The 27,067-nt window shown below is 41.5% G+C and overlaps 1 protein-coding gene across 4 annotated transcripts in view; it reads left to right on the top strand.

Moving 5' to 3' along the window:
• Nucleotides 1–26,547, top strand: part of EIF2AK3 (eukaryotic translation initiation factor 2 alpha kinase 3) — a 73,219-nt gene extending 46,672 nt beyond the window's left edge. For 3 of the 4 annotated variants that reach the window (XM_073342905.1, XM_073342907.1, XM_073342908.1), the window contains 11 exons: nt 2,116–2,253; nt 3,038–3,160; nt 3,881–4,101; nt 4,475–4,587; nt 6,589–6,711; nt 11,034–11,183; nt 12,013–12,790; nt 18,375–18,542; nt 19,393–19,494; nt 24,106–24,168; nt 25,361–26,547. In XM_073342905.1, the coding sequence (XP_073199006.1) occupies nt 2,116–2,253; nt 3,038–3,160; nt 3,881–4,101; nt 4,475–4,587; nt 6,589–6,711; nt 11,034–11,183; nt 12,013–12,790; nt 18,375–18,542; nt 19,393–19,494; nt 24,106–24,168; nt 25,361–25,537 (2,156 nt within the window). In that variant the 3' untranslated portion in view covers nt 25,538–26,547. The remainder of the gene's footprint in view (nt 1–2,115; nt 2,254–3,037; nt 3,161–3,880; nt 4,102–4,474; nt 4,588–6,588; nt 6,712–11,033; nt 11,184–12,012; nt 12,791–18,374; nt 18,543–19,392; nt 19,495–24,105; nt 24,169–25,360) is intronic. The other variant, XM_073342906.1, reaches the window with a different exon arrangement.
• Nucleotides 26,548–27,067: the final 520 nt, after the last annotated feature.

Raw genomic sequence — 27,067 nt, 5'->3', positions numbered from 1 at the left:
CAGTTTTTGGTGCATGTAAGGAGCTGGGAGCAAGAGGCACAAGGAGCTGAGAGTGAGAACGTGGACTGTTGGAGGACTGAGGAGTACAAGCATTATCAGACACCAGGAGGAAGGTCCTATGTGAGGATAAAGAAGGTGTTGGGAGGAGGCCATGGGGAAGTAGCCCAGGGAGTTGTAGCTGTCGCTCAGCTGTTCCAGGGGGCACTCTAGGCAGCTTCCTTCCACAGGGCCCTGGGGTGGAACCTGGAGTAGAGGGTGAGCCCGGGTTCCCCCCCAAACCTCCCAACTCATGGTCAGACACAGGAGGTGTTGGACTGTTGGTTCACAAAAACGGCCAAACTGAGAGCTTCCGTGAATCTCTGAGGTGAGCAAATCTGCCAATAAGCACAAGACCCACCAAGGTAGAGGAGGAACTTTGTCACAACTGTAATTCAGGAGAATGTAATTATGTAGTTCATAACAAATATTAAAATAGTAAGGAGACCAATGATAGAAATACATTCAATAAGTAGAATATGAAAGAAATGTATAAATATGCTGAAAATAGCCTCCCCCCCCAAAAAAAAAACCTGGCAGAGTACCCTCTCCAAACACACCTCTTCAAAAGCACCCACCTGCAAAAACAAAAGTCAGCACCTATGCTCCTGACAATACAGTGTTGATAGCACCCTCTCTCAGGGTTAAGTGTGTGATATTTGTTTTTAGTTTGGGTGAGGACCCTCTGAAATTTTTCATCTACTTATACTCCCGGGGGAATTCTGCGCCACTGTGCAGGCACAGAATTCATGTGTCACAAAGAATTTTATTTTTCTGCATAAAATACATTCTGCCCAAGAAGTGCTGCAGTTCCACCTTTTGCCCACCAGATTCTACTGTAACACCAGAACAGCCGGCTGTGTTCATGCTGTTGGCTGTTCTGGTGCCACAGCGGCCTCTGATGGGCAAAAGGCAGACTGCAGCACTTGTGGAGAGGAACGTATTTTCGGTGGGGGGGGAGGGGATTCTGTGCATGCACATTGGCGTTGAATTCCCCCAGGAGTAAAAGTTCATTACAGACCCTGCCTGCAGAGCCAGGTTAGGACAGACAGAGTGGGGCACACAGGGCTGCTGGGGCGTTACAGACTGGGGTTCAGAATGGCTAATGGGAGTGGGAGGGGGACAGACTGGGGGCAGGCTCAGGAGCTGGTGGGGTGACAGCAATGACCCCAGAGCTAAATGAGAGTGGGGGTGCAAAGCCACATGGGGGACGAGGAGGAAGGCTGCAGGAACACATGAGGATAGGGAAGGAGGCTGCGTAGACCCATGGGGATGTGGGGTGCTGGGAGAGGGGCAGATGTGCCTGACTGAATGGGAGAGGCTTGGGGTCAGCAAGGGTCTGCGTGCGGGAGGCTTCCGAACTCCCTAACAATCTCCCCCCACCCCCTAAAAATACAAAAATAAAAAAACTGTTCCATGCTTCTCCCACCCACACCTAACAACCCTCCAGGTTCACTCCAGGCTCCTTCCCTCTCCCTCAGCTCCTCTGTTACCCCGACTCCCCCAAGCCTTTGCACTGCTTCTGAACGGTGCAGGCAATACAGTTCTGTATTGTCATTTAACTTAAGTACTCACAGTTCTGTACTAATATGCCTAGTAAGGAATTTATTTGTCAAAAAAAATTACCAGAATCTTTTTTTGGTCTGTATTGTTACAGACAAATTTGCTGACAGATACTTTGAAATAAATTACCAAAATAATTGAAACTGGCCTGATTATATTCTGTTATTTTGACAAATAAATTTTGCAGCATTTTTAATTTTTTGGTGCAGAATTCTCCCAGGAGTATACTTAAAAGGAACCCTCATCCCCAGTGACACTCTTGTCATTGGCTCTGCATGACTCCCAGCCTCTCTTGGTGTGGAAAGCAAGGAATGAGCGGTAAATGGCTAAAACATTCTTTTCTGATTCTGAAGAGAAGAGTCAATTGTGTAGTATGTAAAAAGTTCATCTTAAATCCTTCATTTTCTCTTGAAACACTAGGAGTCTTGAAACTGTGTTCCTAGTTGTGCAACTTTGTGCTGCGGGGTGGGGAGAACTAAATCTGAAGTCAAATATGCTCTCTGGTTTATTACTCAGGAATGTACAGAGGTCAGCTTTACCTTCAGTCGTCAGTCAGAATTTCTGAGAAGTTCCCAACCAACCCAAAGGCTCTGGAATCCAGAAACGACAATGCAATTATCCCGCTGCCCACAATCAAGTGGAAACCTTTAATTCGTAAGTGACGATCCAGAGTTTTGCTAATTGTCTTTTTCAAAGGAGAATGTGACAAAACAATTCTTTGCAAAAAGAAAAGGAGTACTTGTGGCACCTTAGAGACTAACCAATTTATTTGAGCATGAGCTTTCGTGAGCTACAGCTCAAAGTGAGCTGTAGCTCACGAAAGCTCATGCTCAAATAAATTGGTTAGTCTCTAAGGTGCCACAAGTACTCCTTTTCTTTTTGCAAAGACAGACTAACATGGCTGTTACTCTGAAAACAATTCTTGTGACTTCCATTAGCTGCAGAATTAGTCTGATGTCTCTAAGTGGAAGATTGTATTCTCCTTTGGAAACTGATTCTGTTCTGTGCCTTAAAATTTTTAATCTTTGTGTTGAAGGTGAACTGCCGTTGATTTGTCATAGTGATTGACAGACTCCTTTTAATAATCAAACCTTCCACTGCCTGTAAACCAAATAGGCGTTCTGGTCCTGTCAGAAAAGAAATAAATGATTATAGTGACATGAATGGCACTTACTTGACTTGTTTAAGAGCTGCTGGTGGGTTTGGGGGGGGAGTTTGATTGGGTTTTTTGTGTGAAGTGGTGGCTTTTTTAAAGATTGATTTCATCCTTAACATTTTGCTTGCATGAAAATCAGTCAGTTCTTTAAAGTATTTATAGTTTCTATTGCTGAACAATGGAAATCGTAATGGAATGAGGTTTAGTCAGGAAATGGTGGGAGTGTAGTGAGTTGTTATAACACTCCTAGCTTTTAAAAAAGAATTTCCTGTCTCTGCCTAGATTCTCCATCCAGGACTCCTGTGTTGGTGGGGTCTGATGAATTTGATAAATGTCTCAGCAATGACAAGTTTTCTCATGAAGAGTACAGTAACGGAGCCCTTTCAGTTCTGCAGTATCCATATGGTATGTGGTAACAGTGATGGGGTTTTTGTTCATTAACTGGTAACTATTGCCACTTGAAGCACACTGTTCAGAACTTGGGACAGTGTTTACCAGTAAAGCTCAGTAAATGCATCAGCAAAAAGAAAAGAAGTACTTGTGGCACCTTAGAGACTAACAAATTGTTAGTCTCTAAGGTGCCACAAATACTCCTTTTCTTTATGCGAATACAGACTAACACGGCTGCTACTCTGAAACCTGTCATAAATGCATTAGATAACTCTTAAATGTTAAGTATGATAGCAACTTGATTTACTAGGTAAACCAGAAAACTCTCTTGTCTAAATGTTGGTTATGTCTTCGGAGGTTTGATGTTGGAGTATAAAATTTTGTATGTGAAAAACGTCATGCACTGAAGTCTTTAAGCATGTATGCTTCCAGAGTTTAACAACTCTGCTGGAGAGACCCTGCTTGCTGTGGAATTTGACCTTGGATAATTGAACTTGTATAGAAGTCTGATAGCTTAAATTTGATCAGTATTACAAAAATCTCTTAATGTTTAGCCATGTGGAAGCAAACAGTGTGCTGGTTTTTGTAAGTAGCCACATCTCTTGAAAGATCAACTTCTGGTGCAGTATTTCACATCTGTAAGGACAGACACATTTGTCCAAAATAGAACTGCTTGATAAGTTGGGATAAACAAACTTACATTATTTTTTATTTTATTTTTTTTTTTAAACAAAGACAATGGTTACTATTTACCGTACTACAAAAGAGAGAGGAACAAACGCAGCACCCAGATCACTGTTAGATTTGTTGACAATATGAACTACAAGAATATCCGCAAAAAGGATCCAGTTCTGCTTTTGCATTGGTGGAAAGAAATAGTTGGCACCATCTTATTTTGCATTGTAGCAACAACTTACATCGTCCGCAAGCTCTTCCATCCCCATCCTCACAACAGAGTAAGTATCTTGTTTAATCCTGTTGCTTAATCAAATCAGTTAAAAAAGTGTTAAAATCCTATTCAGGGTTTTTTCTGTTGGTTTCCAGACTTACATGTGCAAGTATAAGTAGTTGACAGATCTTAAATTATTAAAGAAATTGTGGGAATGAAAACCTGCTTTGATTTTGAACTGATTTTGAAAGCTGTTGGCTACTATGTGGGATTTACTTAGCAGCTGCAGAAAGTAAATTACATTGCTTTACCTATTTTGGTAATCTTTGGAAATCTTTATATTGAAATGATTTCATCTCCTAATTTGACAATATCAACTAGTTTCAACTTTATTTAGTGTTGTAAAGGATTTTTTTTGTGTTTTCTATGATCCTTGTCAGCAGCGGAAGGAATCTGAAACACAGTGTCCGACTGACAGTAAATATGAGTCGGCTAGTGGAGAGGTTAAAGATAACAGCTGGAATGACATTAAGTACTCTGGATATGTTTCAAGGTGAGAGATCAAAGTATCCTCAATTCAACAAAATACATAAAGTGTCTTAGTTTGAGAACTAGTTCTATCTAGAAAAGCAGGCTAGTGATTCTTAACTACTTTAATTTTTCTGTTACACCTGAAGACTGACAACTAATACAACTACTTCTCTAAGGCCTTATCTCTACATTATCGGTCAGACTGCAGATAAGGTCACTCTAAACAGTCTTTGGGAGATCATATGACCAGTTGCATGTGTGTGTTGAACTAATGTTATCTGTTGTCATGTGGTGTGATAAAATAACCTCAGTGTTTACCTCTCTATTGCTGTGTTTGTGAATAAAGTTGGGAGAGAACTGAAGATGACACTTCACATGTGGAAGAAGGGGAGAGAGTATTTAATGCTATAAGCAATTCCGCTGTTGACATGAGGAGGGGTGTTTGGAAAGGGGATGCATATGGGATCATGTCATCTGCAGATTGGAGAAATATAGAGAAAGGGAAATAAGAGATTATGTTACTGGAATACCTCCAGTTCAGTCATAACCTAGTAAAGGTAGGAATTGAAGTGTTTAAAAGAATACGAGGAATGGAGGAAAGGGGGGGATGTGAGTAAAAGGAATGATTGTATCTAAAAGGAGATGCATTTAGGAAAAATGGCATAATAAATGGATAGTTTGAGGAGGACCTGCAGCAAATGAGGTTTTAGGAAATGGGCTGCCCTTAAGAAGACTACTCTGTAGGAGTTAAAAATGAAAAGTACCACCTTGGTTATATGACAGGGTGGTAAAGCTATGTTTATTGGGATGAAAACATAAACTAAGGGTAAGTCTTCACTAAAAAAATGTTGCTAACTTGGATTAAAATATCAGTGAAGACAGCAATGGGGCTTTTAACTTGGGTTAGCAACTCAAGTTAAAGCTTTATAAGGCAGAGGTGGGCAAACTACAGCCTGGGGGCCGCATCCGGCCCTTCAGACATTTTAATCCAGCCCTTGAGCTCCAGCTGGCGAGCGGGGTCTAGGGCTTGCCCCACTTTGCGCATGCCGGGGCTTCACACAGCTCCCAGAAGCAGCAGCATGTCTCCACTCTGCCTCCTACTCATAGGGGCAGCCAGGGGGCTCCACACACTGTCCCTGCAGCTCCCATTGGCCGGCAACCACAGCCAGTGGGCGCTGCAGGGGCAGCGGCTGTGGACGGGGCAGCGCACAGAGCCGCTTGTCCACACCGCCTCATAGGAACTGGAGGGAGGACATGCCGTTTCTGGGAGCCGCTTGAGGTAAGCGCCAACCAGAGCCTGCACCCCTAACCCCCTCCTGTGTCCCAACCCCCTGCCCAAGCTCTGATCCCCTCCTGCCCTCCGAACCCTTCGGTCCAAGCCCGAAGCACTCTCCTGCACCCCCAACCCCTAATCCCCAGCCCAGAACCCACACCCCCAGCCGAAGCCCTCACCCCCTCATGCACTCCAACCCCCTATTTCGTGAGCATTCGTGGCCCGCCATACAACTTCCATACCCAGGTGTGGCCCTCGGGCCAAAAAGTTTGCCCACCCTTGTTATAGGAGATCTTAGAATTGAATTTGAGCTGCTACCCCAGGTTAAAAGATGAGTTTACATGTCTTCACTAGTGTTGTAACCTGGGTTAGCGAACATGGATTAAGAACACCTTGTTGTTTTGTTTTTTTTTGTTTTTTGTTTTTTACTGTGAAGACACACCTTTAAATGTCCATAATCTTTATAAGAAGCATACATGACTTATTGTGTAAAGTTTGTATAATTTGTATTACAGTCTCACCTACAGGCTGCAGCTGAGATTGGGATTGTGCTAGTCACTGTACAAGCACATAATAAAACAGTCCCCTATCCCTAAAGTATTTACAATCTAAATAGATAAGGTGAAATGTGACGGGGAAATGGAGAAACAGAGAGGTGAAATGACTTCCAGAGGGCCCACAGCAGGTCGTAGTTTAGACAGAAATAATTGACATTCAAAATGTAAATAATTAGTAAATTTTTTTGTCCAGGTATTTAACAGATTTTGAACCAATTCAGTGTATGGGTCGAGGAGGATTTGGAGTTGTTTTCGAAGCCAGAAACAAAGTAGATGACTGCAACTATGCTATCAAAAGGATCCGTCTACCTAATAGGTAATGAATGAGCTTATTTATATTTAGAAAAGACAACTTATTATGGGGTACAGTCTTGCAGTTAATTATTTGCTGTTGAACTGATACCCTAGCATCAGTAGGTTAGGATGAGTGATGCACTTTTTTTTATAATTTTGAGGTTTTCCTGGTGTCAGATGGTTGACAGACTTAACCACAGCAGAGTGGTGACACCTTTAAACAGCTTGTGTGAAGTACTGTCAGGGCATCATTTGCAATGGGATGCTCAGAAAGATGCCAGTGCTGAGTAGGAATTCTCTTAAGTTCCATGAGGAATGGAAACTGGACCTCTTATTATTTGCAGCACTATTAATTTGCTTTTCCCCCTCCACTCCTACCTCTTTTGCTTCACCTTTTCCTTCTCTTTTCTTCCCTCACTCTCCCACTTTGTTCTATCCAACCTTTCCATTTTCTAGTTCCACAACCCTTGCCTTTCTTTCAGCCTTAGGTGGTCAAGCCAAGCTTCTGAATTGCCTTACACAGAGCTTGCAGCACTTCCTTTTAGTGTGAGATGAGAGACTCTGCTTCTGGAAATCTCGAATTAGGGCTTATGTCTACACTACAAACTGTGGTCGATGCAACTTATGTTGGTGTACAGCTGCCAAAGTTTGTATGCCACTCGGGCGCATGCATACTTGGCTGCTCGCAGTGGTGCTGCTCATGCTCACCAGGAGTGCTTGTGTCGATGTAACGTGCTATGCATCACGGGTAGGTATTCCCATGTGCCATGCTCCGCCATCTGGCGCAATGCCTTTTGAGACATTTTTGCACTATTTTGTGAGATAGTAATGATTCACCCAGGGATCTCTGGAGGAAACAATCAAGTTCTCAGCATGCAGCTTTCTGCATCCCATAATGTCATCCTTATTATTTTCATGCCTTCTAAAAAAAAATATTCCATGAACCCCTGCAGCACTGTTTGGGGTCTGTAATCTCTGACAGAAGCCTGAAGCCTGCAGAGCTCTGTATTATTCTCTTAAAACTTTCAAATACAGTAGACACGATTCTCCTGTATTTGCACATCCTCAGGAAGTTTTGCAACAATGGGGGATGTGAAGATTTCTTCAAGGATGATTTGCCAAGGGAAATAGTGAAAAACAATTCAAGGTTGTTGATGGAGTTCATGGAGCAGCTGCAGACGTTGAAGTTCCACTTCTGGGCCTGAGAAACAAGCACAGACTTAAGGGATTGCATCAAAATCCAGGGTTAGCACAATGAGCAGTGGCTGCAAAACCTTTGGATGCAAAAGGCCACATTCCTGGATCTGTGTGCTGAGTAGGCCTCCACCCTTGAGAACACGGACACCAGAATGAGAGCTGCACTGACCATGGAGAAGCAGGTGGCAATCACACTCTGAACACTTGCAATACTGGATTGCTACCAGTCAGTGCTACCATCTTGGAGTTGGGAAAACTCACAATGAGTGGGGTTGTTATGCAAGTGTGCAGGGTCATTAATTGTCTCCTACTGCGCATCACTGTGACTCTGAGCAATGTGTATGAATTTGCAGCAGTGGGGTTCCCAAACTGTGGTGGGGCGATAGCACATATATCCCTAGTTGGGCACCAGCCAACCTTCCCCCAGTGTACATCAACACAAAGGGTTGCTTTTCTGTGGTGGTTCTGTGGTTTTCTGTTGGTGGATCACAAGGGATGCTTCACCAATATCAGTGTGGGCTGGCTGGGGTGGGTGCTTGACGCTCGCGTCTTTAAGACCTTTGGAGATTTTGAAGTGCCAGTAGTGATCCTGGAGGACTCAACCAACACCTTGCTCACCCGGCTCGAGAAGCCGTACGCTGGCCAGCTCACCAGCACCAAGGAAAGATTTAACAACTGGCTCAGCAGGTATAGAATCACTCAGTATGCTTTTTGGTAGATGGAAGAGACGCTGGCAGTGTTTACTTGCTAATTTGGGTCTCAATGAGAAAAATATTCCGCTGGTTATGATTTTATAGCTGCCTGCTGTGTCCTGCATAATATTTGTGAGGAAAAGGGCGGAAAACTGTTTCCAAGATGGAGGGTTGAGATGGAGTATCTGTGCACTGACTTTGAGCAGCCAGACGAAAGGCCACTAAAAGAACCCGACTGGAACTGTGCACTTGAGGGAGGCTTTGAAAGAGCACTTTAATGGTCAGACACAGTTGTATTCTCTGCTGGGACCTTTGGGTGCTGCTAAGAATTACATAGTGCTTTCTGTACGTTTATAAATATGGGTGTTTTCCTGAACCTATGAATTAGAGACATCCCTGTGTACATAAACCGTGCTCTGCCTGGCCTCCCCACCCCTGCCTAACCCAACGGGGGAATGAAAAGCGGGTGCCAACTCCAACTCTTTGTTGTACCTCTACCTCTTCTCATACGAGTAAAACCAATGACAAGTCGATGTCTGTGTCTTAACTTGGGGAAGGGCCAGGTACTATCTTTAATTTAAACGTTATAAGGAAAAACGCATGCACATATTTACCTGTGTTCTCTTCCCCATTGTCATGCTCATCTGCACTTGCCTAATGGGACTGGTTAGACTGTGGTGGAGTCTCAAATAGGTCCTGGCTCGTGGCATAGCTGGAGCCCCCTGTCCAGTCTCTCCCCACCCCTGCCTTCTTCCTCCTTACTTTTCATGGCCAGGGTATCTGTCTCGGGTTCCTCTGAGGTATCCGTGGTGGTCTGCAAGATGAGGATTCTGACAAGTATGGCATGCAGCTCACTGTAAAAATGGCAGGTCTGCAGCTCAACACACATTGATCGTTGTACTCCCTGGCTTTGTAGGACGCCTGGCATGGTCCTTTGCTTTCCTGCAGCACTGCTGCTGATCCCTGTTTAAGCCTTTGGCTGCATCCCCTGTGGAAGCTTTTGGTAGATACAGCCTCTTCTCCGCACAGGCTCAGGAGATCCTGTACATCTTGTTACTCCAGTCAGGAGCACGTCTATTGTGTGTAGTTGGCATGGTTGGTTGGACAGTTGCACACAACAAGGGAGAGCTTCAGAGCGTGCTTCCTGAAGTGAGCTATCAGAAAAGTCATTTCAAATATATGTGGGGAGTTTTAAAGGGGGCTTCTGGTATCCGATCCCTGGGCAGTCACGTTTACCATTGTGATCTTAGCAGTTGCTCTTTCAGGGCATTATGGGACAGCAACTGAAGAACTGTTAGGCTCAACACAGGCCACGCAGTGTCTACACTTGCACTGTGTCGACCTAGGCCGGTTGGCCATGGCTCCATGCCATTCGGGGAAGTGGTATTACTGCACCTACTGTAACAGGTCACTTACATTGGTAGGAGACCAACTTGAAAGTAAGATGCATGCTCAAATAAGTCAATTTACATCAGTCTAACATTGTAGTCTATACCAGGCCTAGAACAGAAGCAGCCCTGCTGGAAGGGAGAGGGGGCTAAGCAATTAAATCTGTTTTCTTCATAAATATGTTAACCTACAAGTGAAAATAACTCACTTAAGGTTTTGTTCAGAAAATTGTGCAAGTACTGTATCTGAATTTTACCCTGTCCTACAGCTTGCTGTTGAATGAAACAATTGTGATTTGACTTCAGTTAGTTAGTCTTCTAAAAAGATTTTGCACTTGGCCCAGTAACTAGAACTCTGGTCAGGGAATCATAGGCCTGAGTTCTATTCCCTGTTTGCTGTGTTTTCCCCATCGGTAAAACCTGGATAAACTTTACTCTCGTGTAAAGCTCTTTTCGTGAATGATGCTCTATAAATGCTACTTAAAGTATTATGCATCATAACTAATTTTCTAGATTCTTTACTGTAATTAAAGGTTGTATTTTTCTGCTGTTCCTGTGGGAGTTAAGTGGGGCAATGACTCTAAACACAAACACTTCTATATGTTACAGTTTAAAGTCCTTGGTGCTGGAGTAGTTTGACATAAAATGAATTTAATTTTAACCCTGCAAAACCTTAATTTCCTTTGTTTAGTTTTTGCTTTTGTGTATCTAAGGGTCCTCTGCATACCTGAGGCATATTCCTTCTAACCCTTTCCCCACCTCTAGAGAATGCTTGAGACTAGAATGAGATGAAAAGTCTCTCCTTTTATGTTGCTCCTCCTTAGTTGAAAAAGAGATCTCTGAGTGGGTGTGCTCATAACTACTGAACTTCCGGTATCCGTAGCACTCTTAACTGCAGGGAGAGAGGCCGAGGAATTTAAGATGGATCTTCCTCAGATCTGTGCAGAATAATACCAATAGACCAACTCATACTAGTCTAGCTTTGGATAAATTTCAGTGCTTAAATCCTCTTCAGAAATGCCTGAGTAAGACTATTGCTTTATGTGATATTTTTTGTTTAATCCTAGGGAATTGGCTCGTGAAAAGGTGATGCGTGAAGTTAAAGCATTAGCTAAACTTGAGCACCCAGGTATTGTTCGATATTTCAATGCATGGCTGGAAGCACCACCTGAGAGATGGCAGGAAAAAATGGATGAACTGTGGATAAAAGACGAAAGGTAATATACCATTTCTGAATCTTTTGAAAGCGATACTGTGTTTAGTGATGGGATGGGAAGGCTGATGATCTATTCAAGAAATATACAGAGACCAGCCAGTATAGACAAGGTTATAAACTTTTAAACTAAAGTTGATGGACTTAATTAGCAATGTACAAATATGTTACGTCTCGTTTAAAATGTTTTTCTTAGTCTGTGTCCTATAGCCTTTTAATCAAATTCTGTTTTGTGCCTATGGGAGATCCTAAAGCACTTTGCTTGACTTTTGCACTTGGGCCTTTTTGTGATTAGAAGTTTCTTCTTTTGCTACAATGTAATTTTAAACTTTACAACCATGGCTTCAGTTTCCAAACTGCATACAAAAGCATCTTTTAATCACCATTTCAACGGGTATTCTACCAGTTTAACCCCTTCTGTGTTACAATAAAAGCATAATTACGCACAATGAACACTGCCTGCTAAACTTTTCTGTTTACTGCCTGCTAAACTTTTCTGTTTACTGCCTGCTAAACTTTTCTGTTTCATTATATGACCTCTGTATTTTGATTTAGTGAGTTTCAGGATTTTTGATTGATAGGGACTTCATAGTGTATTACGAGTATAGAGGGAAAAACAATGCTTTCAGTAAGAAATATAAATAATGAAGGATCCTGATTGTTAATAACTCTGCTTGTGTTTTCTAATTTATTACTATGACATGCTTTACTTTCCACTAGCAAAGCTAATAGAGATCTTACTAGATCCCCTTAAATGATCCGTATTATCTGCAGACAATGCATTTAGGATTAAATCCAATTCTGTAGTATTAATCTGACTTTCCTTTTTTTAGTACTGACTGGCCACTCAGTTCTCCCAGTCCGATGGAAGTTCCATCATTCAAAATTAGAACAGACCCATTCTCTACAAAGGAGCACATTGAAGTTATTGCTACATCACCACAGACCGTTAAGTCTTTCTCTGTGGGGATAGCTTGTGGCCAGTCCGATTCATCAGAGAGCCAACTTTCTCCAGTGGAGTTCTCTGCCACTGACAACCGGGACTTGAACCAGTCAGCAGATCTGATGTTAAACCTGCAGGACAGTGTCCTTACAGACTGTGATATAGAGGACAGTACTGTTGATGAGACTGATCCAGGCCACTCCATTGAACTTTGTCCTCCAGCTGTGCCTGGTGTACGGCTGAGGGAGAGGACCTCTTCCTCCATTGTATTTGAGGATTCTGGCTGTGATAACACTTCCAGTAAGGAAGGTAACAGAAGTGATGCTTCACATGACTACTGCCATTGTGAGGAAAAAGCAACAAGTGCAAAAGGATTTGAGAATAGGAAATCTCCTTCAGGAAGCTCTCTGTCTGTTTCTCCACCAAGACCAACAAGTTTAAGTCTGGACCTTTCTAAAAATACTGCAGAAAAAGTCAAACCCACCTCGCCAAAAGTATACCTCTATATCCAGATGCAGCTGTGCAGGAAGGAAAACCTCAAAGACTGGATGAACAGAAGATGCACAATAGAGGAGAGGGAAAGAGCAGAGTGTCTGCAGATATTCCTGCAGATAGCTGAGGCAGTTCAGTTTCTTCATGGTAAAGGACTAATGCATAGGGACCTCAAGGTTTGTACTGGTAAAGGAACACTATCCAGATCTTACACCTTTGACTATCCAGCATGATCCTGAATTGTAAACCTAGTTGTCTCTAACTCACTGTGTGTCCTTGGACAGGTGTCCTTTCTCTCTCCCCTTCTGTGGCCTTGTCTTTGCTGCAATGTTAGCACAAGTTATGTGCCTTCCAGTTACCTCCTCTTGACTTAACCTGGCCCAAGTGAGAACAGTCACACCACAAAACAATGCGTGGGTAGCACAGAGTGTATTAGCAGCATGGAGTAGCTGAGTCCCCACTGCATTATTAGCTTGAGCTTCAGCACCTCTTGAGCTTCAACCCACACCCCCAGATGGGCCAATTAGCTCAAGTTTAAAGCACCGCTTTAATCTAACTTGAGTTTTTGTGTGTGTATGGGATACAGTTAGGGGTAGCGTGTGAGTTATACCTCAAACTAAGGCTTCAGTAAAGCCAAGCCCTGTGTTTTATTTTTTTTTTTCCCCATTGAGGTAGTAGATAGTATCTCCTACCTCGACAGGGTGTTATGACGGTTAGTTAATGTTTGTACAGTGCTTTGGAAATGCACTTGTCCAGGTGCGGTAAATATTACCATTAATTATGGCTATGAAGATTTCCCAACTATAGGATTATTCCTACCAGGCACAGTTAAGCTGCATTCATTATGACATCCTTTAGTTCACTCTGTTTCCAGTGGAGTTACTTTATGGTAGCATGCACCTTAGGTAGTTGTTGAGCTAGAGTGCATAGTTAGTTTCCATTTTGAAATCAGTTCTACAATTCAAAGTTAACCAGCTAATACTGGTATCTCTCTTCTTCCCTTTGCTAGGAACTCTGGTTATAGAAGGTAAAAAGTGCTGTAACTCCAGAATTGAAAATTAAACTACTCGCAGTTGAATTCTTGGACCAATGCCAAAACCCCAGTACAACTGGTCTGAGGGTTGTAATGTCTTTTTAATGTCTGATATCTATTAAAACATCAGGACTAGAAGTGAATGCTGTTCACCATGGGGAAGCTGTTACAGTGTTTGCTTCTAGTTCTGATGGTTTGAGATACTGAGGTCTTAAATTAAAATAGCATCATTCTGATTGTCATTGTCATTTTCCCCCTTTACTTAAATTCGGACCTGACTTTAGTGGCTGCTAGCTCTAGAACTTCTAGCGTTAGAATCACTGTTGTACACCATCAGTAGTTACTGATGAATATCGAAACTTAGATACTATTTGTACTTCGCTGTCGCTGCTTCTCCCAATGAATTCTGAGAAACTGAGTTCCATGCTGTTGCTGACATCAGAGGTAGTTCCTGTTTAGTTGAGGAGCTGTCATTGCCCAATTAATTTGGAGTAAATATTGAACTTGGAAGAACAAAATAAAGTCCACATTTTTTCCCCACTTATGTGAAATGTTATAGCTCCTCAAACATGGAAACAGTAACTGTTTGACATTGACTGCAACACACAGTCAAACTGCTGGGGAAGGCAGCCATCACGGGTACAAAGAATTTTAAGGATTGTGCAACTACCAACATTTACAGAGTTCAAAATCAGTTACAACAGCAAAAATATGCCAGAGTTAGAACCAGCGCAAATATTTTAGGGACCAGCAAACTTTTTACTATTGATTTTTAAACCAAGAATCAGAAATTTTAATCCCCGAGAAACAGAACAGAAGGATAATTTTCAGATACTTTAATTGTAAACCTATTGGTACCTTGCCCCACATGGGGGGGAAAAGTTATTAAAACACAATAGTGATAATACTACTATAGGTATCTTATAGCTTTCTTAGAGCCTTTCATTGGGCTCAGTGGCTTAAACTGGTTCTCCAATACAAGGGTACTGAGGTTCTTCTTTGAGTGCTTGCTCATGTCCATTCCATTGTAGGTGTGTGTGCTTGCCACGTGCACTGGTGCCGGAAGTTTTTCCCTCAGAGGTATCCATAGGGGATTGGCTCTGGTTCCCTCTGGAGTGACACGTGTATGACACGGTATAAGGGGCACTGCCGGCTCCCCCCACCCTCAGTTCCTTCTTGCCGGAAACTCTGACAGTGGGGAAGGAGGGCTGGTCATTGAATGGACATGAGCAACACATCTCAAAGAACACCAGTTACAGAATAGGTAACTGTCTTTCCTGTAGATCTTGAGTTAGAGCTCTGCTCTTCTAAACCAGCAGTTGTGAGTTAGAATCTTGCGGGGGCCTCCTAAAAGTTTTATAGACACTGGCAAGGAGGTGGATAAGATATTCTAAATCTCTCCCATTTCTAAATTCTTGCTTAGTATAAGCTGCATTTGGGGTATTCCCTTGAATTAACAACGTTCTTTATTCAATGTCCCAAAAAAGTGTCTAAAATATGTATCTTGCAGCTACGATATTTGGATGCTGTTTTACGAGGGAAGCTTATGAGTTTTCTTGGTAGAATCAACAAGTTAGTTTATTCACTTTTTTTTTCTGTGGTTCTTGAAACTTACTGGAACAAATCTTTACCGAATTCTGTGGTTTGTCTATATAATAAGAGGTTGTTCGTACCATTTTAGTAAGTAACCACACTTCATTAACTGTGTAGTTCCAGGATTGTTCATTATAAATACAGGTATTTAAGGCTCACACTGATCAGAGCTGGCCTCATTTCAAGTTAAAAGGAATTTATGCTATTCCCTCAACCAGTGAGAGATGTCACACTTCGATTTCATTGGAAGGGAATGAGCCACGTGAACATAAAACTGTCGTTTTCATTATAATGCCAGAATGAGCTTGAAAAGCATCATAATCCCAGAATGACACCACAAGACAAAAGGTCTCACTGGATGGGAAACCTTGCAGGCAGAGTTCCCTAACCAGGCAGCAGTTTTCCAGAAAGGCAGTTTGCTCCATTGCTGACATGAAAAAATCATACTACTGAGAACTTCTTTATCTTGTTCAAAGAATGTTCTAGAAAAGTTTTCTGAGAGTCTGAGTGATTGCCACATCCCTCTAAAGTTTCCCTTTGACCTGTTACCTTACATCAGAGAGTATACTGCTTGATCTTTTCCTCTCAGGAAGTCATTCTTCCTTGTTTACTCATTGGCTTGTTTTTGCTGCCATTTGCAATGTTTGAAAGTTCCAGATCTCCTTGATTGCTTGAAGCTATAGGCTAGGCTAGGTAAAGGGAGAGAGGATTGGGGGAAAAAAAAATCTGTTCTTAAGGATCCAATTCCCCTTCTTCTTAGAATCCGTCCCTCTCCCTATCCATAACACTTCCTTCCTTTTCATTGTCTTGGAGGAGGAAGTGTAATCTTGTCTTCAACTTCCTGCATGTCAGTAAACTGGAGACAACCTGAGGCTATGGTATCTAAATCACTAGTGGAGGAATCTGTACGCAGAAGACTAGTTCCATACTACAGTCTGAAATACATATTTTGATAACTCACCTACAGGAAGAGAAGGTTGGGGAAGGGAGAGTTTTTATTCATTTTAGTTGGGAGGTGTTCATACACGGGTGATGAGGGCCATATAAATACCTTTATAGATAATTTGAGGATGTTCTGCATTTACAAGGTGGTAATTATCCTGCACTAAAACTCTCAAGGCCAAGGTATTCGTTTTAGGAAATTATTGTAGGAAACAAACCCTGAAGCTGAGTTCACCAGCTCCGGGAGTGATTATTACTGAATTAACAAGGCACTCCCTGTCTGTAGATTTATACCATGTTCATCTCAGAGCTATCTACGCTTTTGACGCACAAGTCAACAGACTTTTTTTTGCTCACTCATCCCAGTCCCCCACACCATGGGCAGGTGGCAATGGTGGAAAAGCCAAGGTAGTGAGGTGTGCTTTGGAGATGATGGTGGTCAGGTTTGTAACCATTGTTTACTCTTGTGGAAAAGCATTCCACAGCGCCAGCTCTGCCAAGGAAGTTTTGTTCCCTGCTCCACAGTTAACGGACAATCAACGTGTCCTGTGTCCTCTCAGCCGTGCACTTCCCTGTACTCTGGTGATGAATTCTGAGGGGAGTAGACTTCCTCAACTCCCTCTAGCCATCTCTTCACCTAGCCCCATTCCTAATGTCTCATCCATCCCTGCTTCTTCTGGCCCCTTCTTAAAGTCCACCCTTTCTCCACTAAAATAACTCCTTTCATGTGTTTAATATCTGGAGTAGTGGGAGGGTAGGCAGCCATGTGTGTTGTGGGCATGTCAGTAGGAAGTTCTGAGGGCACTGACCAAACAGAATAGAGACTCGCAGCACATTATTTAGAAATAACCATTGTTATATAGATGATCTTCTCTGTGTGCAGCACTATGTATATAGACACACACCATAAAGGTCGTTATGGGTCAGAAGCTGTAAGGCATTCCTGAGCTGCTCTTTGTGAGATCATTCCATTTCTATATAATTCAGAAGTAGCTATTGCTAGTGATTTGTGTTTTCTGGCAGTTAGTAAGCTGGGGCTGAGGCAGAGCTGAGACTAGTTCATTACTACATTCATAAACCATAAAAATATTAGATTTTAAATCAGGAATTATCTTTTTGTTCCATTGTGGATATACTTGTCTGGCTTTCCAGCAGTTAAATCAGCATAATATCTGTAGGAAAGCAGGACTTAATTCTCAGCTTTCCATTATGTTTGTAATGTTGTAATTAAGAGTGTTGTTGCAGTTTGGGTCAAAACTACTCAGAAGGGAGTGTGGTCTACAGGTCAGATCAGGGGACTGGGAGTCAGCACTACAGATGTCCATTCCTGATCCAGCCACTGATTTGTGACTTAATTCCCAGCCCAGCCAGGTGATCAAAGGGGAATCAGGAACCTCTCTGTGACTCAGGCTATGTTTACACTGCATACCAATGTAGACAGTGTTTAGGGTATGTCAAGCTACATGCTGCTGTGAAAAGCAGGCTGTATCCACACTGTGGCATGTAGCTACATGTCAGTGAAAGGCTCTGGCAGGGAGGAGGCAGCAGGGAAAGTCTGGCAGTTCCCTGCTGCCTTCCTCCTGCAAGAGCCTTTTCTCCACTTCCAGAGTATTTCCCTGTGGCGGGGAAAGGCTCCAGCAGCAGGGAGGCAGCAGGAGACTGCACTGCTAAAAAGAGCAATATAGACAGGAAGACACTGCTTGGGCGAGTAGAGACCGTATTTGATATATACCCAGGTACTACCCACAGACTTCAGGCGTGTCTTTACTCGTCTAAGCAGTGCTTCACGGTCTACACTGCTATTTACACCCCTACTGGGGGCATCCTGTATAGGCATACTACATGCTGCTGAAAGAAGTGTGCCATGTAGATGCACCTTTAGTTGCCCCCACTCTTACTCCAGGAGTGTTTCCCTCAGAGATGTTGACAATAGATATTTGTAAAGTGTGTTCAGCCCTCTACAGGGAGGCAGTAGCAAACCACTGTCAGTTAAAGGGTTTTAAAGAAAGTGAGACTTCAGTTAATATTGAATGCTCTATGCCAGAGTAACTGGGATTCTCAGTTAAGTAAATCTATATTTTGCAGTTCACCTTTAATATAGTCTGCCTGAATGAATTGCTGTAGATAGAGAGGTAAAGGCTTTTGTTTCATGTTTGTAATTCTTTTTATCTCTCATCTGATTGGTTTTCCAGCCTTCCAATATATTTTTCACAATGGATGACATAGTAAAGGTTGGGGACTTTGGCCTGGTAACTGCTATGGACCAAGATGAGGAGGAAGAATCTGTTCTTACTCCAATGCCAGCTTATGCCAGGCACACGGGACAAGTTGGGACCAAACTTTACATGAGCCCAGAACAGGTGAGGTTTTTCTCTTGCACGATGCAGTGTCATGAATGGATTTAATTCTCTTCTTGAAAAAAAGATGTGAAAAGATGTAATGTCTTTTTAAAGTTTATTTAATTTATTTCTGCGTACCAGACAAGTATTAAGTGATCAGGATCAACTTCATGCCATGATTGTGTATACTCCAATATTGGGGTTATCAAGAACTGGAGTTCAGCATCCACTTGTGTACATACATGCCTGTACACACATCTTTCCAGCACTGACTTATGTGAACCCACATGATGGAGTTCACACGAGCTTTTTTTTTTTTTTTTTTTAAGTCCAACTGCACATGCAGGGGTTGGTGCTGGAAAAGTGCACATGCAAAATTAGGTGAGTGCACGTGGAAGCCACGTTGAGGCCCCACTGAAAATCCAGCCTAGGAATTGAAGGAATAATGACCTTATTCCTGGTAATATATAGCAGATTCCAAGGGTGCAGGACCTTGATCTGTTTTTTAGCTTGGAGGATTGTAACTTGATGTGATCAGAGTTCTGTTCGGGTTCTTATGCTGTGCCCATCAAAGTAAAATTTCAGTATGAACTGAAATCTGATATTGTCATTTTCAGTGTTACTTTTAAAACATTACTTGTAAAACTTGTTCAGTTATGCTTCTAAGGAAAGGCCATTACTGTTCTCTATTCAGATAAAATCTGAATACTTGAATAGAGTGTCTGATGAATCACCCTCTTCAGCCCTGTACAGAACTGATTGTGTGTGTTGAACTAAACGGGGTTTTGTGTGTTCCATAGTGATTTCAGATGCACTGATCAGTACTATCAGAACACTGCAAGTAACATGAACCTGATTTTGCATTTTCCAGATTTATGGGAACACATATTCACACAAAGTGGATATCTTCTCTTTGGGACTGATTCTGTTTGAGCTGCTTTATCCCTTTAATACTCAGATGGAGCGGGTTAGGGTAGGTATGCTCTTGTGCAAAAATACTATTCTCAGTTCCACCATTTCTGTTTATAATGTACTGTATGAAAGTGGCTTATCACATATTTGTGTGAGGTTATTATGATACAGCAGTAAGACATGACAGAATTGGCTGCAGTGTGATAAAGAATTTTGTGTCAACCTCCAAGCAGAGTGACATGGAGCAGTATGCAGAACTTGTACAGTAGAGCAAATATGGGCAACTTAATTATGAGGCCATAATTTCTTCATCTCTACAGCCATCTAAGGGAAGCTATAGAACTAGAATTTACCAGAACCCAGAGATTACATTACAGCTTTTGAGTTGAAACCCAATTCTTGGATCCATTTTCTATGTCACCTTCTTCCTTTCACCCCGCCCGCTCTCTCTCCTTTCTTCTCCTCCCCTTCCTCCAAAACATCCAGGGAAGGTTTCTGCTGCTTTTCCCTGCTTTTGAAGTCCATCCAGTCAGAACAGACTTCCTGACCTTAAAGCAGCCTTGCCTACTTCTCCAGCAAATTGGGTGACTCTTGTTGTTCACGTTGCATTAGCCATGAATTGGGGAGGGGTTACTGGTTTTTCCTGCTACAGTCTGTTGTATCATAATTCCCACTTAACAGTGTCCTGTTTGGAAAATCTGATTTAGAAAAATGCATATTGCTCCTTGAGAATTCATTCACAGGAGAGGAATGAGGGCCAGGGAAGGAGTCTTGCCTGCCCTTGGTGAATAATGGTCTGTGTAGGAGAGGACATGTGGTTGTTTCCACCAAGGTTAGTTATTGACACAAATGGTAGATTTAAATTCTTTGTGAAGTGGACTGTTTTGACGTAGTTCAAATTTTGTATCACAGGCCTGCCACTGAACATAACTCTGACCTGAAAGTGTGCGTGTGTGTGTGTATCTTCCTACTGTATTTTCCACTGCATACATCTAATAAAAGTGGGTTTTAGCCCACGAAAGCTTATGCTCAAATAAATTTGTTAGCCTCTAAGGTGCCACAAGTACTCCTTTTCTTTTTGCTGATACGGACTAACACGGCTATCACTCTGAAACCTGTCTCCTATTGCAGTATGGCACTCCACTGGGTAAGGAGTCCTAATAGCTGTGGGGTTTTATAATCTATATGAACATGCCCCCAGGAGAGCCAGGGTAATTGCTTAACTTGAGTCACTTGTTGCCAAAACCATTTCTAATTCTGCTTTTCCAGAAACAGAAAATAGTAACGTTAAATTTACTGGTTTCAGAGTAACAGCCGTGTTAGTCTGTATTTGCAAAAAGAAAAGGAGGACTTGTGGCACCTTAGAGACTAACCAATTTATTTGAGCATGAGCTTTCGTGAGCTACACTCACTTCATCGGATGCATACTGTGGAAAGTGTAGAAGATCCTTTTATACACACAAGCATGAAAAAATACCTCCCCCCACCCCACTCTCCTGCTGGTAATAGCTTATCTAAAGTGATCACTCTCCTTACTTCTAAATTAGAACATCAAATGCTGATCTGTCTAGTCCTACAAAGAGAGCAGGATTCTTCAGATGACATCCTGCTTAATCCCCAGATTTCAGTGCCCTTTTCCCATGAAACTGTTTTTCCTGGCCGTGGTAGAACGGCCATCACCACCCAGCGGTATGACTCGTCAGGGATTTAGACATCTCAGTTCCTGGATAATAATATTTGACTGACTTTAAGCTTCAGATTTTGTGTTCAAATTGCTGCAAATGGGGCCCATTTTTTTAACAAAGTCAAATTCAAAGCATCTCCTGTTTCTAAGGCATGCTCAAATGGGTCATGGGTTAGTACTGGAAATTAAGGCATATTAAATTCATTATTAGCTGCAGCAGCATAGTAATTTGTAACTATAGTTGACTGGGGAAAATATTTCCACTAGAGGGAGCCAACACGTTTGGTATGCAGTGAGCATGGACTGTAACAGAGATAGGTTATGTTTTTTTCATAGATATTTAGGTCAGAAGGGACCATTATGATCATCTAGTCTGACCTCCTGCACAATGCAGGCCACAGAACTTCACCCACCACTCCTAAAAAAGACCTCACACCTATATCTGTGCTATTGAAGTCCTCAAATTGTAGTTTGAAGACCTCAAGGAGCAGAGAATCCTCCAGCAAGTGACCCATGCCCCATGCTACAGAGGAAGGCGAAAAACCTCCAGGGCCTTCCAATCTGCCCTGGAGGAAAATTCCTTCCCGACCCCAAATATGGCGATCAGCTAAACCCTGAGCATATGGGCAAGATTCATCAGCCAGATACTACAGAAAATTCTTTCCCGGGTAACTTGGATCTTACCCCCTCTAAAAACCCATCACAGGCCATTGGGCCTATTTACCATGAATATTTAATTACCAAAACCATGTTATCCCATCATACCATCTCCTCCATAAACTTATCGAGTTTAATCTTAAAGCAAGATAGATCTTTTGCCCCCACTACTTCCCTCGGAAGGCTATTCCAAAACTTCACTCCTCTGATGGTTAGAAACCTTCGTCTAATTTCTAATCTAAATTTCCTAGTGGCCAGTTTATATCCATTTGTTCTTGTGTCCACATTGGTACTGAGTTTAAATAATTCCTCTCCCTCTCTGGTATTTATCCCTCTGATATATTTATAGAGAGCAATCATATCTCCCCTCAACCTTCTTTTAGTTAGGCTAAACAAGCCAAGCTCCCTGAGTCTCCTTTCATAAGACAAGTTTTCCATTCCTCGGATCATCCTAGTAGCCCTTCTCTGTACCTGTTCCAGTTTGAATTCATCCTTCTTAAACATGGGAGACCAGAACTGCACACAGTATTCCAGGTGAGGTCTCACCAGTGCCTTATATAACGGTACTAAAACCTCCTTATCCCTACTGGAAATACCTCTCCTGATGCATCCCAAGACGACATTAGCTTTTTTCACAGCCATATCACATTGGCAGCTCATAGTCAACCTATGATCAACCAATACTCCAAGGTCCTTTTCCTCCTCCGTTACTTCTAGTTGATGCGTCCCTAGCTTATAACTAAAATTCTTGTTATTAATCCCTAAATGCATGACCTTACACTTCTCACTATTAAATTTCATCCTATTCCTATTACTCCAGTTTACAAGGTCATCCAGATCCTCCTGTAGGGTATCCCTGTCCTTCTCTAAATTAGCAATACCTCCCAGCTTTGTATCATCTGCAAACTTTATTAGCACACTCCCACTTTTTGTGCCCAGGTCAGTAATAAAAAGATTAAATAAGATTGGTCCCAAAACTGATCCTTGAGGAACTCCACTGGTAACCTCCCTCCAACTTGACAGTTCACCTTTCAGTAGGACCCGTTGTAGTCTCCCCTTTAACCAATTCCCTATCCACCTTTCAATTTTCCTATTGATGCCCATCTTATCCAATTTAACTAATAATTCCCCATGTGGCACAGTATCAAACGCCTTACTAAAATCTAAATAAATTAGATCCACTGCGTTTCCTTTATCTAAAAAATCTGTTACTCTCTCAAAGAAGGAAATCAGGTTGGTTTGGCACGATCTACCTTTTGTAAAACCATGTTGTATTTTGTCCCATTTACCATTGACTTCAATGTCCTTAACTACCTTCTCCTTCAAAATTTTTTCCAAGACCTTGCATACTACAGATGTCAAACTAACAGGCCTATAATTACTTGGATCACTTTTTTTCCCTTTCTTAAAAATAGGAACTATGTTAGCAATTCTCCAATCATATGGTACAACCCCTGAATTTACAGATTCATTAAAAATTCTTGCTAATGGGCTTGCAATTTCTTGTGCCAATTCTTTTAATATTCTTGGATGAAGATTATCTGGGCCCCCCGATTTAGCCCCATTAAGCTGTTTGAGTTTCGCTTCTACCTCAGATATGGTGATGTCTACCTCCATATCCTCATTCCCATTTATCATGCTACCATTATCCCTAAGATCCTCTTTAGTCTTATTAAAGACTGAGGCAAAGTATTTGTTTAGATATTGGGCCATGCCTAGATTATCCTTGACCTCCACTCCATCCTCAGTTTTTAGCGGTCCCACTTCTTCTTTCTTTGTTTTCTTTGCACAAAGGCAACTAAGTTTCTAATGAATTATAAAACTCTTAATCAATCTGTTCATTAGTCCCTAAGTATGAAGTAGGTTTGAATATCCATTTGGCTTTCTAAGATCTGTAGCTGGTGATCTTAACCTTGATTGTCCTAGGTGTAATACAGACAATTCCAAGTGTCCCTAGCAGTACACTGTCCATAATACTGCTCTGTTGACAGTACTCGGCTGGACCAGAAAAGCATTACTATGGGGAAGCGGCTGGGTTTCTTAGCATTACAAACCCAGAACTCTTCTGTCACATCTCTGAGTGCAAACTCTGTCCCATGGGAAGCAGTGACTTGCATGTTTATTTAAGTGCATAGTAATTCTAACCAATCACATAAGTCTTAATAAACACTACCGTTTTTCTCTTGTTCATCAGCTGTATTAAAAGTATTGTGCCGGACTGATTTGTTTGTGTAGTGCATTTTGTTAGTATTTGTAAGTTAGTATCTTAATTTTGAGAACAATAATTAAATGGGCAAGATGTTTAATGACCCCTTTTTAATAATGTTACAGACGTTAACTGAAGTACGAAGTTTGAAGTTTCCACCATTGTTTACTCAAAAATATGCACAGGAGGTAAATATATTTGATCTTAGTTCTATATTACAAAGTAACTGGAATGCCAAGTGGCAAAGACAAGAGAAGTAGTTTTAGCTGTTCTGTTTTTAAACCAGATTCCTATTTCAGGTACTTTACTGTGCCTCTGAAATAAGGAGTAGTAATTTTTAAATCACAGTGCTGTAACCTGTACACTGATACCTTTTGCCTCACATAGTCTAATTGCTATGAGTTGAAAATATCTGGTTTTGCTAATGTGGGAGCATGCACCTTACATAATCTCTTTTCCCATCCATCCCATCTTCCTGTTTTAAATCCATATTCATAATGCAGGAAACAGTCCTAGATAAGTGAAACTGGGGCTGCAGATGAATTCTCTCACACACCCTTGGGAACCAACTATAAGAGTTGAATCTCGTTAAGGGGAAAATTGTGTAAGAAAATATATATCATGGGGCATGACATGCCATATTTTGGGTTGTCAAATCTGTCCCTCTAAAGTAGTAGGATAACTTCAGAGGAAGAGGGTCCTAATTTGAAAAAACCCTTCATGAGAAATTGAGTCTCTCTCTCAGTTCCAGTTTCTTTTCTGGCTGCTTCAGCCCTGTACTCAGACTAGATCAGCCTCCTTCTCCAGCTACCTCTTCAGCCTGACTTCTACAGGTGTGGTCTGCTGTGAGTACTGAGCTGAAGTGAGATTAAAGGTGCGTTATTTCTCTGAAGGTACAGTAAATATTTAGTTTTAACTATTTCAAATATGTATTTAATGTGTATCTACTTATATTATGCTTTGACACATTGAGTTTCCCTTTAAGACTAGCTATCAGTAGTTCCTTAAATCTAAGGATTGAGTGCATGCTTAAGGGAAACTTGGCCCAAGATCTGTAGAGTTTGTAAATGTGCAATTATTATTTTTCCCCTTTTGCTTTATTAAAAGATCTTGGGCCAGATTTGACTAGACAAGTGGGCCTTTAATCCTTTAGACATAAGGGTCAATCTGATGCCACTGTGAATCCAGATTTCAGGCCTTTTATATACTCCCAACCACTGTGCCAAAGGATTAATGAACAAATTGCTAGAAAAATATTTTGGGGTGTCTTCTAGTTGTTCATGCATCTAAAACTAAAGCTAGAACATTAAATATCAAAGCCATTTGAAAATAGTTTTGCTGTCTGAAATGTCACCTAGGACATCATTTGTTTTCTTCCAGTACACTATGGTAAAGCACATGCTCTCTCCAAGTCCCACTGAAAGACCAGAGGCAGAAGACATCATAGAAAACTCTTTATTTGAAGACTTAGAACTCCCAGCAAAATCACTGCTTAGGCAGAGGTCACGGACAATGAGTTCCTCTGGAATTAAGCATTCAAGACAACCAAGCAAATAATTGGGCATAATTATCCTGAGTACACTCAACACATCTCAAAGTGACTATTCAGCAGGCCGGACCTCTGGCACATAATGTTGTTCTCTGAAACAGTTGTTCTTGATTTCTCACGTTACGCAGAAAACAGGTTGGATGGAGCTCCGTTAATCTTGTTCACTATTGTTAGATGACCCAATGCAAGCCAATAACTAAACTTTTTGCATTCCATTACTCTTTCTACCTTGACCCTCATAGGTTGATTGGTCCAGCACACTGCTTCCATTTTGTTTGAATACTGTAAATGTTAGCTGTCTGGGGAAACTGGAGAGATCTGTAATATGTAAATAGAATTAAAATACTGTATTTTTATAGAATAAATTAGTCTCTAAACCTGATGACTATATTCCCTGATCTCTCTCCTCTCTGGAGAAATGAAGGTGATCTCGAAACTTTGAAAAATCATGACTCCATTTTTTTCCCTGGTGGGTAAACTGGGAATCTGCACTATTTTTAAAGTAAAAGTATCACAGATGTACATATGGTCACTATTCATAGCCTGTCTTTAGAAGAACTGGTGGATTGTATTTCCACGCCATAGTAGATTTTAGGGGATGTGTTTTGTACTAACAAGCCTGTAGAGAGCAAAAGGAGGTTTTTGTCCCCCGCTCCCCCTCCCCAAAAAAGGTTATAGATACTGATATGAAGAGCCATAGTAAGAAATTAAGCATATATCAAAATCTTGAAATTCTGGAATTTTTAAACCTAATTAAGTCATAAGTATGTTATGTAATATTGTAGATTTGTACTTTTTTAAATCAACTGTAGGCATTTGTGTCATCTGCTAATTTAACTGCCTAATACGAAGCTTTTATTGTTCATTGTAAATATGTTCATTTTTATTTATAAAATGCAGAATCAATCCATTTGGGTTGGTGGTGTACAGAATGCACTTACTACAGTTGTGGAGTGCATTAATTATTGTGACTTCTTTCAAGTCTAAATGATTTAATAAAGTTTTTTATTTAAAGCTTTATAGTTGCTTTTCTTTAAAAACAAAAACTATACACAATAAGCAACCCAGATGGCAGGTTTACACGGGCTGAAGGGGATAGAAAAGCCAGTTCTCCAACTTATTTTACTTTTGCGTCAAGTTCAGTTTTATTATTTGCACTGTGACAAGTTTGATTCTTACTAACTTACAAGACTGAGGTGGGACTTTCAGCTGTGCTAAAATGCTGGTTGATGGAGGGGCCACACCAAAAGGAGACAGATACTGAGACTTTCTCTTAGGAGAATTAACCTTTGTCCTGAAATTTCTGAAGACTGGTCTTAGTCTAGAGATGAGCGTATTGGGGAAGTTTGAAGAAAATAATTTTAATACTAAAAAATTTTGTGTGTTGATGCTTTTGTTCTTGTCATAAATATAAAGGGAACTCACAAGTTTGTCTGATATCTTGAAGTCGTAGTCCTTGATGAGGACTTTTTCCGTCTCTCTAACCCCCTCCCTCTTCCACAAAATGTACCTCTATGATCTATGAGTGAGTCAGGTTG

Source organism: Lepidochelys kempii, chromosome 4, assembly GCF_965140265.1.
Source record: "Lepidochelys kempii isolate rLepKem1 chromosome 4, rLepKem1.hap2, whole genome shotgun sequence".
NCBI lineage: Eukaryota > Metazoa > Chordata > Testudines > Cheloniidae > Lepidochelys > Lepidochelys kempii.
Note: the sequence above shows the minus strand (reverse complement) of the source record. Positions and strands in the feature narration are given on the sequence as shown.